General features: G+C 35.2%; 1 protein-coding gene across 1 annotated transcript in view; it reads right to left on the bottom strand.

Moving 5' to 3' along the window:
- Positions 1-14,498, bottom strand: part of GALNT13 (polypeptide N-acetylgalactosaminyltransferase 13) — a 477,309-nt gene that overhangs the window by 20,507 nt on the left and 442,304 nt on the right. The window contains exon 10 of the mRNA XM_060106387.1: positions 61-195. Coding sequence (XP_059962370.1) covers positions 61-195 — 135 coding nt within the window. The remainder of the gene's footprint in view (positions 1-60; positions 196-14,498) is intronic.

Here is a 14,498-nt window from a genome sequence, read left to right as displayed (position 1 = left end):
TTTGAAATACATAACTGAGTCTAAGCATTAAATAAGAAATAAATTAAGAAAATACTATACCTCAGCATCATACTCCCATAACTGATTTCCTCTCATGTGGTGGCATTTTAACATGATTACAGGTCCATTGAGTCTAGACACATCCAAGCACAAGTCATCGGTTCTGATTTCTTTGTCAGCAGTATAAGAAAATACCTGAAAATATAAGAGTCAGCCAATAAAATAACATCTTCTTTAAAAAAAGTTGCAGTATAGCAGATTTATCTGTGGAAGCTTTCATATCAGATAAACTTGTGTTTTCAAATGATCTCTGCTGTGTGATCTTGAGAAAGCTAGTTCATCTCTCTGCGTCCTTTTCTTCAACTACAAAATATGTACAGTGTCATGTGCTTTTTGTGAAGACTCAGTTTAACAAACTAAATAATTATTATTATTTTTGTAATTCTAACTTTTTTTTCCTTTTTTAAATTGAAGTAATAGTTGATTTACAATGTTTAGTTTCAGGTGTAGAGCAAAGTGATGTATATGTGTTCTTTTTCAGATTCTTTCCCCTTATAGGTTATTCCAAAATATTGAGTATTATTCCCTGGGCTATACAGTAGGTCTGTGTTGGTTATCTATTTTATACATAGTAGTGTGTATATGTTAATCCCAAACTCCTGATTTATACCTTTGCATCCCTACCCCTTTCCCCTTTGGTAACTACAAGTTTGTTTTCTATGTCTGTGAGTCTGTTACTGTTTTGTAAGTAAGTTCATTTGTATCATTTTTTAGATTCAACATATAAGCAATATCATATGATATTTGTCTTTCTTTGACTTATTTCACTTAGTATGTTAATCTCTAGGTCCATCCATGTTGCTGCAAAGGCATTATTTCATTCTATTTTATAGCTGAATAAAATTCCACTGTATTTATATACCACATCTTCTTTATCTATTCCTCTGTCGATGGACATTTAGGATGCTTCCATATCTTGGCTATTGTAAATAGTGCTGCAGTGAAGATTAGGGTGCATGTATCTTTTCGAGTTACAGTTTTCTCTGGATATATGCCTAGGAGTAGGATTGCATATCATATGTAAGTTCTATTTTTAGCTTTTTAAGGAACTTCATACTGTTTTCCATAGTGGCTATACCAATTTACATTTTCACTAACAGTGTAGGATGGTTCCTTTTTCTCCAGCATTTATTGTTTGTAGAGTTTTTGGTGATGGTCATTCTGACTGGCGTGAGGTGATAGCTCATTGTAGTTTTGATTTGCATTTGTCTTATAATTGGCAATGTTGTACATCTTTTCGTGTGCCTTTTGGCCATCTGTATGTCTTCTTTGGAGAAATGTCTGTTTAGATGTGCCTATTTTTTGATTGGGTTGTTTCTTTTTTTGATATTGAGCTGTATGAGCTATTTGTATACTTTAGAGATTGATTTCTTGTAGGTCACATTGTATGCAAATATTTTCTCCCATTCTGTAGGTTGTCTTTTTGTTTATGACTTTGCTGTATGAAAGCTTTTAAGTTTAATTAGATCCCATTTGTTTATTTTTGTTTTTATTTCGATTACTCTAGGAGATGGATCCAAAAAGGTACTGCTGCGATTTATGTGTTCTGCCTATGTTTCCTCTAGGAGTTTTAAAGTATCCAGTTTCCCATTTAGGTCTTTAATCCATTTTGAGTTTATTTTTCTGTATGGTGTTAGAGGATGTTAACTAAATTATTAAATTCTTAATATTTGGTGGCATTGTATTTTCTGAACTATATTTGCCTTATAAAACTTACACAACAGGTTCAATAAAATAAAGTTTGTAAACTTTATGGAGCTCTGTAAAGGGCAATCCTTGTTGCCACCACCATATGACCAATTCCCTAAGTCTAGAGACAATGATGTTTTTCATCAGTTTCCTTTCTATAACATGAGTACATTACATAAACTTTATTAAATATTGTCAGTGGGTTTCTGAAGGTTGTAGAATTACCTTTAGAGATCTCCTTAAAGGCAGGCTCTATATTTACCTTTCTCATGTGGTTTTGGCTGGGCTTGACTATAATTCTTCTCAAAATATCCAGGAAATGTCAAGGTAGATAGTAGACTCATTATTAGCTAATTCAAACTGATGCTATAATAATCTCTTATTTTGTTCCTAGTGTGAATAATTTATTTATAACATTGATTATTAAAGTTTTGTAAGGATTATTAAGTACATAATTATAAAAGTTGTTTTCTTCTGTTAGTTATGATAAGCATGCTTCAGTATTCTGTGGGTATTTGTTTTTTCTTTGCAATATCAAGAGGGAGTATGATGAGGAAGGTCATTTCAAGGTCTTTTCACTTCCCAAAGCAACCTGATGAAATCTGAGGAAGTCAGCTCTGCAAGTCACTTATAAACTCTGATTCCTAGCCTGTAAGCTGACTAAGTTAGTCTTGAAATGGTTGCCTCTGTAGCACTGCTACTCAGGGCTTCTAGGAAGACTAGGAAGATCACTAAGTAGTGGTAAGAGGGAGATGCAAAGTCAGTGATGGAACCCAAGTACCCTCTTAAGCCAACATCTTAAAATGAAAATTTTCACAAAGGTTATTCATTTTACTTAATGATATAAAAACTTGGAAGTGTATAAAGTTCATTCATTTAAACAATATAAAATATATTATAGATTACATGTATTGAATTCAGAAAAGATTTTCCTATCTTTGAAGTATCATGTATATATATATACTTTTTATACTTTTCAATGTATATACTTTTCATGGAAAAAGAATAACCAAAAGAAGAATAAAGGAAACACCCATCTAAGATAAGTATTTGTATCCTTCCTGAACATGGTTAGTATTTTTTTAATACAATTACAAGCATATTTAATTAAATAAATGAATCTGGTAGTAAACCTTGATGTGAGAGAGGGTAGTTTCTAGAGAAATTTCTTTTGCCCATTATAGGATTATTTCAATGTGAAGGATAATTTTCCACTTTGAAATTGCTTTATTTTAGTTGTATACAGATGGCAATATAAATGGAGACACCAAGCATCCATATTCACCATTAATTTTGCATAATGAGTATAATCATGGTCTGAGCATCAATTCTCCTCAGGTCTCTAATGATAGTTTGGAAACTTGTAACTATTGAAAGTTCTAGAGAGAAGTCCACAAAGCATTCTTTGTTCCTCAATTTCTAATTTTGATTCATTTTTGGGTCAATTAATAGATATGTAATTTACATCACATTTAAGAAAGATATCTGTAGAATACTCTCTGACCCTATATATGAAACTTTCTTTCTTTGGACTTTGCAATTGAAAAAAAAATTAACTGATGCATCTACAAGTCATGGCGATTGCTGGCAAACACCAGAAATTAGAAGCAGCAAAGAATGATTCTCCCTTACAGGTTTCAGAAAGAATATGCCCTTTCTGGCACCTTGATTTCAGTCATCCAGCCTCAAGAATTGTGAGTCAATAAATTTCTTTTGTTTTAAGCCATCCAGTTTGTGATGGTTTGTTATAGCAGTTTGAGGAAACTAATACACTTCCTTTTATTCCTAATGCTGGTTGAAGCCTTTAAAAGTAATGGGATTAGTTTTCCAAATGTCACTGCAAATTTTTCAAATCTATTGTATCTCAATATCTGGGCCTAAAATTGTACCATCCAGTTATGCTTTCCAAAAGCATCAGAGCAATCATTTTCATAATCATTTTTCCATTTAAATATATCTTTGTAAAGTGGTTCTTTACTATGACTAGATGATTTACTTGCTTTTATGTATACTTTATTGAGGTTAGATTGATTTGTGTCTCTGAACTGATGCACTCAAATGAGTTTAGGAGTAACTCCCAACATATGAAAGATGATAGCCAAGCCCAGTCTCAATTCCTTTTAATCTTAATATTTTTTCAGAGAAGGTAAACTTTTTCATTATATCACACATGCATACAGTTTGTTCTGGATTTTTCTTTTTGGGAAGTGTGTCCAGAGGTATTTTATGATTCTTCAAATATCTAAAATTGAAACAACATTTAAACATTTTTTAAAGACTGTGTGAGAATTATCTAAAATATTCTACAGTAAATTAGTACTTTACTTCACACAATGAAAGAATGTGTCAATACATTCTTTTAAAAATTGTATCTTGCTTAAAATCCTAATGTATAACTATTTCTTTAAAAATACTCATATCTTTACCCCTTTGAATAATTGCGAGCAGCATAGCAGCCATTCACAAAACCTTGTAGAGCAGCCCAAGTTGCAAACCAAGGACACTGTTCTATGTTACTGGGACCTGGACCACGCCTCCTTCAGCAAGAGGCTTGGGGACTAAACACCGTCTGCTGGCTCTGTCTCAACATAAGGTTTCCTTCCTTCTTTTATCCTTAGATAAAGAAATATTTTGCCAAAAAATATGTGTGTATTTAAAAGGCTCATATGTGTATTTGATTCAGCTTTGTTAATTATACAGGTTGTGATTTCCCTAGATTTAGTTCTGAATTTATAAAATACTTTTCCTGTTGAGTTCCTCAGGACAATATTTACTATAAAAGTTCACAGTTTGAAGAGACTCTATATGTTACTCTATGCCAGCTGCTTCACTTTCTAGATGAAGAAACTGAGGTCAGTAAAGTTACAGGGTTCATCCAATTTGCCAGAGCCTCTTAGCGAAAGAGGTCTCTCTGGACCCCAGGCTCATTGTCACTGTTCCTTCGCTTGACTATACTGCCCTTTACATACCCATTTTGGAGCTTTGGGCCCTCTGGGAATCCCTTTAGGTATTTGAAATACAGTCATTTTGAGAAATCTGTTAACAACCATCCAGAAGGACAAATTATAAGAAAATAAACATCATAATAGTTTTTCCCTCATTCTGTAAAAATAGCCCAGGAACATTTGTATTGAAATAACAAAGAAAATTGTTTAGCAATAAAAATTCAACATTTAGCAGTGATTTATTTTTTAACACCTTCTCTCTTACTATGTCACACCATCCTGATATTAGCATGGAGAATGCATAGATGGAATTGAATTCATCAATGGAGATGCCAAGCAAAGAGACTTTTGCTCTCAGACAAAAGATTTTTCTGTCTTAATTGATTTCAGATTCTGTTTATAGCCTGTTAGCCCAGTGGTTTATATAGAAGAGGGTAAGGAGATGTAGGTAGCTTCTAGCTGTGTACTCTTACCTTACATGCCTACATGGTATCTATGGTCTTTTACAGTTTTAATGCTCTAAAAGACTTGTTAAAAACAGGATGTGAGTGTGTATCTCAAGTTCAGTATTCCCAATCTGTCCTCAGTATCACCTCTGAAGGCTTAACTCTTTCCCCTTTCACTTCAGTATAACTGTATGTAACACTCTGGTAGTTCCCTGTTTATGCTCAGCACGTCACCTCATTCTTCCATCCCTGACCTGGTATGTGCTGATCATATCATTAGGACTATCCATTCCACTTAGCCCAGGAAAAGACCATCTCCTTAAAGTCTTAGTACATTTGTCACTTTCTTCATGTAGGTTTTTGTAACTACTCTTACCCTGATAGCTTATCTGCACTTTATTGTAGGTATGATATCATCTGTGCATATCTTTGGAGCAGAACAGTGCTAACACAATGGGCTTTGGAAAATGACACGACCTGGGTTTGAGACCTTCCTTCACACTCTTCAGAAAGAATTACTGTGAGACTTTGACCAAATCTTACCTTTCTTATCTGGGAAAAGGGATAAAGATGCCTCCTGTTTTCTGGGCTATTTCAGAGGTTGAATGAGGTAATTCATCTAAACTGTAAACACAGTACTTAGCCCAAGTGACATCTCAGTATCAGTAATTATCTGTGCAAAATCCAGGCATATAATCTACATTTGATTACAGTTTGTCTCATCTTTTTGTTTTATTTTTTAAACCTCGCTGCCCCAGTAATAATGCTAGAGATATATTTTGAACACCTTTGGAAACAGTTCTAGGAGAAGAGTATGTGTCCAGTAATTACTTGCTGAATTTCAATGAAAGCAATTTCTCTTTGGAGTTCTTTAGTACACTTTATGGAAAACAGAGCAAGAGAATAAGGTAATAAGCAGGATGCACTAATATAATAAAATGTGACTGTTGTTTCTATTTTCTTTCTACTTCATTGTTAAATCCTCCCATTTTAAACACTACTGGTGTTAAAGTTTATGTATGTTTAATAACTTACTCTACCTTGAAAGGTTTTAAAGGAAGTCTGCAGTTCAGGAATCTATACTCAAATATTTTCCAAATATTTACTCATATTCTACTATTGTAATATTGAAGAATATAAATTGCAAATATAAGCCTAGTAGGAATTCCTTCCAAAAGATACCTCAAGAGATAATACTTGAATGGCAGATATTGTTTTTTATGTGACTGTGGTAGAATTCTCAGATGGCCCCAAGATTCTTGTCCCCTGGTGTACATGCCCTGTTTAACACCCTGCCCTTGAATGTTGGTGAGACTGTGACCATGACAGGAAAGTTACTTCATGATTACATTATATTACATAAGACTGTGTCTTTGCAGACTGAGAAAGATGGGCCCTCAGTCCTCCAACTTCAAGGAACTGAAATCTGCCAATAACCAGGAATCTTAGAGCCTCCAGTAAGATCACAGCTCTGACGAACACCTGCATTTCAGTCCTGTGAGACCCTGAGCAGAGAACCCAGCCACGTTGTGCCTGAATTTCTGACCTATAGCACTGTGAGTTAATAATTTTGTGTTGTTTGAAGCCACTTAATTGGTAGTAATTTGTTATACAACAATAGGAAACTAATACAGTGACTATCAGGTTAAAGGAGATGCATGCAAAAACTAAATTATTCTCACCATGTAGAACACCTTCTCCCATGCTATGTCTCTGTCATTTATCTATTCATTCAGTGGTTCATCCATCTATTTATTCATTGATACTTTTGAGAATGTTAAATGTTTTCAGGCTTTATCTAAACCATATAGGCCATTCATGAAACTTTGATATGCAGACATCCAAGTGAGTGCCAACATTTCTGTAAGAGTTTCCTCCACTATTCCAACCTGCTTGAACTCTGTTCTTGATGTTCTCATTGTATTGATTTTCTGTAACAAATTAGCTTTCTCTTGATGATATTCTTTCCTATGTTTTCCCCCACTGAATTATTCCTTAAACGTTTTTTATCTGAAGAACTGGCCTTCACACATATAAATTGCAAGGGAAGTAAAGTAAATTCCTGGATGGGATATTCTCCTTCAGTCATGGGCAGTTTTATACATACTTTCCCTTTATGACTACTATATCATTAGTTGGAACCATGGAGCAGCAAGATATCTGGTCTTTGAGATTCTTACTCATTTATGCCTGTGAATGTAAAATAGACATAGCAGTAATAATATATATTATTCACATGACATATATATATGTATATATATAGACTATACATTCATTTTAGTGTTTGTTTTATTAGCCACAAATTAGTGATAAAAGACTTTGTGATATCATTTCTGAATGTATTTTTACTGGTATTTTATATTATTTCAAAACTTTTCCACATACATTGTATTATTAGACACTTCCTAAAACTGGTATGTTGCATATAATTAGAGAAAAATTATATTAAATATATTAAAAAGTCTCAAAAGGCAAATTATAATGTCCTTAAGATAGCACAAAGAAACTCTTATTGTGTATCTGTTGTAACAGCATCTTATCTGTAAAGGTAAACTACCCTTTAGTTTAAATTAGACATAATTTAAAAAATTCACCTCCATATTATTAGCACAACATTGGCACTGAATCAAATAATACTGAACTTTTCTAGAAGGTTTCAAGCTTAAAGAAATCCTACTTATGTCATTCATCATTGCTGCCAACTAAGATCAATTTAGTTTGGCTTCCTCCAGAAGCTGACATTGAACAGGGATTCAAGTGCAAGTAGTTTTTATTATGTAGATGATCCCAAGAAAGACCAATAGGAGTGCAGGGAAGGCAAAGCAGCCAATAAAGGGTATATTACAAATTAGTTACACTATAGATAACCGGAGCCTTATCCTGTTGGGAAACTGGCAACCAGATGGAACAAGCCTCAGATTCAGTTCCCTGGAAGGGTGAAGGACCTGGGATAATTATACCACTTGCCCTCAGCTTTTGCTTGAGGTGTGCTTCCAGGGAGTAGAGTTGATTAATTCCCCAGGTGTGACAAGGTGAGCAAAGCAGCCTCTGGCAGAGAAAACCAGCAGGCAAAGGGACAGAGATTCTGGCCTTTTGGATGTTGGGCTGGAAACAGGTGGAAGGAGAGAAAGCCAACATTTTGGGATAACCTGCCATGTGCTTGGCAAGATAGCAATCATTTTAAATATTAGTATATTAAATATGATATAGCATATATCAAAAATTACACATTTCTTCAGTAACTTTTCAGGGTTAGTATTATAATTTCTTTTTTTCAAATAAGGAATGTGATGTTCAAAATGGTTAGATAAATTCCAGGTCACTCAGTTTGCAAGTGGGAGAACCTGTCTTTGATCTGTGGTCTGTCAGGCCCCAAATCCCATGCTCTTTTCACACAGTTAACATTTTGCTTCTGGGATATTTTAAAAATTAAACTCCAAACTTTATTCAGATTTAACAGGTTTTTCCTTAAATTTCCCATATGGTTCTATGTTCATTTTTCCAGGATCCCATCCAGGAAATGTGGATCCCATCCACATTACATGTAGTCGTCGTATCTCCTTAGCCAACTCTGATAGATGCTCAGACTTTACTCTTTTTTGATGACTGACAGTTTTGAGGAGCACTAGTTAGGTATTTTGTGGAGTGTACCTCAGTTTGGGTTTGTCTAATGTTCACCTCATGGTTAGATTGGGGTTATAGATTTTTGGGGGGAAGATCACAAAAGTGAAGTGCCATTCTCCTCACATTTTATCAAGGGTGTATGGTATTAACATGACTCACAGCATAGAACCTTGATCACTCACCCAAGGCAGCATTTGCCATGTTTCTCCACTGCAAAGTCACCACCACACCCTTCCATATTCTACTCTTAGAAAGCCAAGTCAGTAAGCACAGCCCACACACAAGCGGGAGGAGAGATAAATTCCATCTTCTGGAGGGGGACTTGTCTACATAAATTATTTGGAATTCTTCTGTATAGGAGATCTCAGAGGTCAATATTAACATGTCCTAAAAACTTCAGTCTAAAACTGGGGGCCATGTCTTTATATCAGATTTATATGTAACACATTAAGATTCTCATAGTAAAAAATAAATCTAGCTCATGGACCACTTGTTTGGGCCACTGAAGGAAGAGAAGTTCTCTTTAGTGAGCACATTGTAACGTAATGATTTCCACCACCTAGAAATAGCACTTGGTCTCATCAGTGTGTAAGATGTGGATTGAACACTGGCCACCGTGACCTAGGGAGACCACTTTGATCATTCTTTGGTGTTACAGGGACCATACAGTGCACCTCTGAATTTGCTAGCTGCTGTTTTCTTGGGGCGATGGGGGGGGGGGAAGTGCCTCTTAAAACAAACAATTTCTGCATATCCCAGCCAAATAAGCACATTTTACTTCTTTTAAATAAAAAGAACACGGCAAAATCTGTTTAGAAAGTTAGCAGCTAGAGAGATGGAGTAGAAGTATATCTATCTGGTAGGTTTTCATTAGAAGACTAAGATTATTTACTAGAAATTGGAATGGACGGTAGCCTGTTTCCATGGTAACCCAATGAAGCCTTTTTTTCCTTTAATGGAAAGGTACCATTTCTGTACATACCACATGTAGTTTCCTGCTCAGTATTGGATCAAGTCCTTTGATAATAGAATAAAAGAAATGAACTGACAAAAAGTTCTATAGTCTGTCCCTGCTTGTGGTGAAATTATACTTGGGTACTAAATAACAAGAATAAAAAGCCCTTTTCATTTTGGCCACATTCACCATGCCATTTTTAATAACAGAAGTGTATGTGCAAGTATTTTCATGAGGTTGTATTAGAAATAGGTTACAAGCTGTCCTTTGGCAACCTTTGCACTCTGAAAGATTATTGCTCCTTTTGTCCCCTCAAAGTAAAAATTTCCTTGCTTGACATTTACATTCTATTAAAATCTTAGCTCCACTACTTATAAAACTTAATTTTCCACTCTCCCTAGTCCAGGCCTTCCACTCCATTTACGCTAGTGTCCTCTCTGTCCTTGCACACACTCCATTCTCTGTGCTCCCTGACAGCTTTGTGAAGCATTTTAGACCCACTCCTGTCCTTATCAGACCTTTTCTCTGAATGCCTTCTGTATAATAGTACAAATATTCTTTGTTTCAAGAATAATTGTTTTGTATTCCCATTCAGATTGAGGGTAGGGATTGTGTGCCCATTTACAAAAATGGTAATATAATAAAAAGAATCCAAGTATGATGCCAGTATAAATACTTGTCCATAGAATATTATTAATTTTATAATTAATATTATAAAATTATTGTCTCTGGGTGAACCATGTACTTGGAGTAAAAAAGGAAAGAAAACCCTGCTTCTGAGGAGGCAAACAACTCTTCCAATACTCAGTGCATCATGAAATTCTCTTAGGGTTGCTCATGGAAAGGACTCTATGTCATGTAACAAACAGCATCTTCCCTACTTCCTTATACACAAAAAGAAGTTTGAGTTTTAAGTGTATATTTATTTCCTCTTGGTGCCCGTATATTACTGGGTATATACATATATGGTGTTCAATGAATTACTGATTAATAGATTTTTTTTTCTTTAAGTCATTACTTTTTTGTGACTGGCAGGTTGCTCAAAATTTTCACGTTCTATCTTCTAAAAACATTTGTTCTCTAAATTTTTTTCCCCTAAATTCAAGCTTTCTAAATTCGTGTCCCCGTCACTGGACTGCAGGTTTCACAAATCATCTGGACTTATCTCTTGCCTATCTAGCAATAGAGATAAAGAATATTGACTGATGAACATCTAGTTCAACCATATCAATTTACAGATTAGAAATTGAGGGCCAGAAAGGACAAGGGACTTCATAACACCTGTGCTATGGACTGAATGTCACCCCACCACCCCACCACCCCAATTCATATGTTGAGCTATAATTCCCAGTGTGATGGTATTTGGAGGTGGTGTATTTGGGAAGTAATTAGGTTCAGATGAGATCATGAGGGTGGGGCCCTGTGATGGGATTAGTGCCTTTATAAGCAGAAGAAGAGATCAGAGCTTGCTTGCTCTCTGTCATTTGAAGAAACAGCAAGAAGGTGGCTGTGTGCAAGCCAGAAAGAGGGCCCTCCCCAGAACATGACCATGCTGGCACCCTCATTTAAGACTTCCAGCCTCAAGAACTGTGAGAAAATAAATGTCTGTTGTTTAATCCACCCAGTCTATGGTATTGTGTTCTAGCAGTCCAAGCAGACTAAGAATCACAGAGGGATTTTGACACTCAGGTCCTCTGATGTTAACTTTTCACCAAAGCTGACTCAGATCAAGTATGGTGTAGTGTAGTAGGGTATATGAGTGTATAACCTAATTATGATACCTTCCTCTCAGGGTTATTGTGAGACTCAAATTATATATACATAGTTAAAACACCTGCAAATGTTTACTATAGGAGTAGTGTTAAATATAATTTCCACCCCCATCACTGCCATAGGCTTTTGGGAAGAAGCATTCATAATATACCAATAAAGAACTTAAAAGATATTAATAACTAAACCAACTCATACTGCTGATATATGCTTTAATTTAGTGTAGGATGCAATTAATCCTAGAAAAATATAGAAAAAATTGTTTCATGCAAAGGAGAAATATTGGCTTACTTCCATATAAATAAAAACAATAGTTTGTAAAGATGAGGCTAGACTGTTAACTAGGAGAAATACCTAATAAAAATTAGAAAGATTTGTTCTTCATAGTTTATACAGAAAAATGATGACAATTCCATGATATCTTAGGTATAATTTTTTAATTTGATACAAAGAATGTATAATTAGGGTCATTAAAATATGGAAGATATTTTGTTATCTTGTCACTATTGTTATATCAAGATTTCTAACAACAAGGCAAAATATATATGGGATATATAGTTATTTGGGAACAAATGAAATATTTAAAACATTTTGTTTTCAGCCATGTAAGTGTTTAAGCTTGCATTTGATTAGTCTCCTCATTTTGGGTTATCCTCAATAAAATCTTGTATATGATGACATCTTTTAAAAATTGGTGAGTTTTAAGCAAAGAATGCCTTAAAAATCTTGGTGCTATAAAAATATTATACCTGACATTTTATTTGGCTTGCAGATTTCTTTTCTTTTTTTTTTTTTTTTTTGCGGTACGCAGGCCTCTCACTGTTGTGGCCTCTCCTGTTGCGGAGCACAGGCTCTGGACGCGCAGGCTCAGCGGCCATGGCTCACGGGCCCAGCCGCTCCGTGGCATGTGGGATCTTCCCGGACCGGGGCACAAACCCGTGTCCCCTGCATCGGCAGGCAGACTCTCAACCACTGTGCCACCAGGGAAGCCCAGGCTTGCAGAATTCTTAGACTTTTTTTCCTTTTTCTAAACTTTCTCTTCCTTGCATTGGTTAGTCAAATATTTGAACATAAATTTCTTGTCCAGTTTTTTGTTATCTAGGCTTCGTGCGTTATCTTTTCTTTCCCCCCAAAGCAAGTTTTCATATTTGGAAGAGAAAAAACTCCTAGGTATACCCTTACTTGTTACTTTCTTCCAATACTGTAAGAATTTATTAACTAGAATAGAATTGGGAATACAGTAAGATGAAGAAAATCTTAGGTATAGCAAAGCATATAATCATAAGTATGGGCTTCTGGTGAATATAAAACTGGGGTAGCCAACACTGTTAACTTAGAAACTATAGACATTATTTACCTTACTTAGAAACTAATAAAGTGGCTTTTTCTACTAGAGTAAGCCAAGATATTATTTTAGCTATTACAGAGTGCTTCAAATGGTAATATTAAATAATTATTTATGTCCTCAGTAAAATTTAGGCACACACACTCTAAGGGAGAAGAGGGGATCATTTCAAAGCACCTTAATATTCTTCATATATAGTAGATTCATGCATTCAATCCATTAAATTTTTTAATATTATAAATATACTAAAATGTTGGTAGGAAGATGACTTGAGCAAGCAAGCAGCTCAGGGTAATGATTAAGACCAGAGTGTTACGTAAAGAATTATGCATTAAGGGGGCTTCCCTGGTGGTGCAGTGGTTGAGAGTTCGCCTGCCGATGCAGGGGACATGGGTTCGTGCCCCGGTCCCAGAAGATCCCACATGCCACAGAGCGGCTGGGCCCGTGAGCCATGGCCGCTGAGCCTGCGCGTCCGGAGCCTGTGCTCCACAACGGGAGAGGCCACAACAGTGAGAGGCCCGCGTACCACACACACACACACACACAAAGAATTATGTATTAAGACAGGATGAAAGCATTTGAAGATAAAATAGAGAAAGGAATGAGGTTCAGAAGATTGAAAAAAATACAGAGGAGAAAGGTTCTTCAGGGACTGAATTGTTCAGTGGAGACAAACCTATCATGATGAAGTTAGCAGAAAGCTTATAGTCCATCTCTAAGTAATAGAAGCTTCAGAAGAGATAAACTGGTGGGCTGAGGGAGCTAGTAGCAAAACTGCTAGTAGCAAAACATTTTTCTTTTAGTAAGTTTTTTGGTTAACAGTCTACTCTTGTCAGTAAGAAAAGTTCTATTGATGGTGTGCAATAAGAGAAGTACATATGCCTGTGGGTGTGTGTGTGTGTACTTTATAAAAATAACAGTAGTAGTAAAGTTTCTGCTTTGTGAAAGTGTGTGATATTTCACTTTTCAAAGGGGTTTTCAAAATATTCTGGAAATTCCATTAATAAAATGAATACAAATTTATGTGAATTTTCCCAAAGATCTTAAAGTATTTTAATATTTAAGCTTTATAGAAATTTAAATTTAAGCTTTTTTAGAGCATGGGCTGATATGATGATACACTTTAATTGATTAATCAATAGAATAAGTATTTCTTTTGTCCACTATGTGCACATACTTTGATATCACTATTTCCTTAGATGCCCTCGGAGAGACTGTTGTCCCTTCCAAGTTTGGTCCAGTGCCTTTCCTTTCCATATAATTCTCTCCTTATCAGGAATCAGGGTAGACATTTTTATTATCTCAACACCAGAAATAATTGAACCTTTTTGAAGCTGGTTTGTTTTTATATTATTGACCTAATAAGTCATATAACCAGTGTTGTACTTACAGCTAGAAAGCTTGGAGCCAAAGTTGTGGCTTATTTAAATGAATGTAGGATTTCAGGTATTAATTTTAAACACTTTACAGTAAAATAGTAAAAGTGCTTTCTAGGTTGACTTGCATTGCCAATTTTTCCATTGCTTTTAAAAAAAGTGTCAAATGTGATAGATGTTAACTGTCATTAAGCAGAAATACATAAAATTGGACTGTACAACACTTAGAAGAAAAGATAGATCTAAGAAATAGACAATACTAGTGCTCAGTTTTTGGAAGTGTTAAGA

Source organism: Mesoplodon densirostris, chromosome 8 (genome assembly GCF_025265405.1).
Source record: "Mesoplodon densirostris isolate mMesDen1 chromosome 8, mMesDen1 primary haplotype, whole genome shotgun sequence".
NCBI lineage: Eukaryota > Metazoa > Chordata > Mammalia > Artiodactyla > Ziphiidae > Mesoplodon > Mesoplodon densirostris.
Note: the sequence above shows the minus strand (reverse complement) of the source record. Positions and strands in the feature narration are given on the sequence as shown.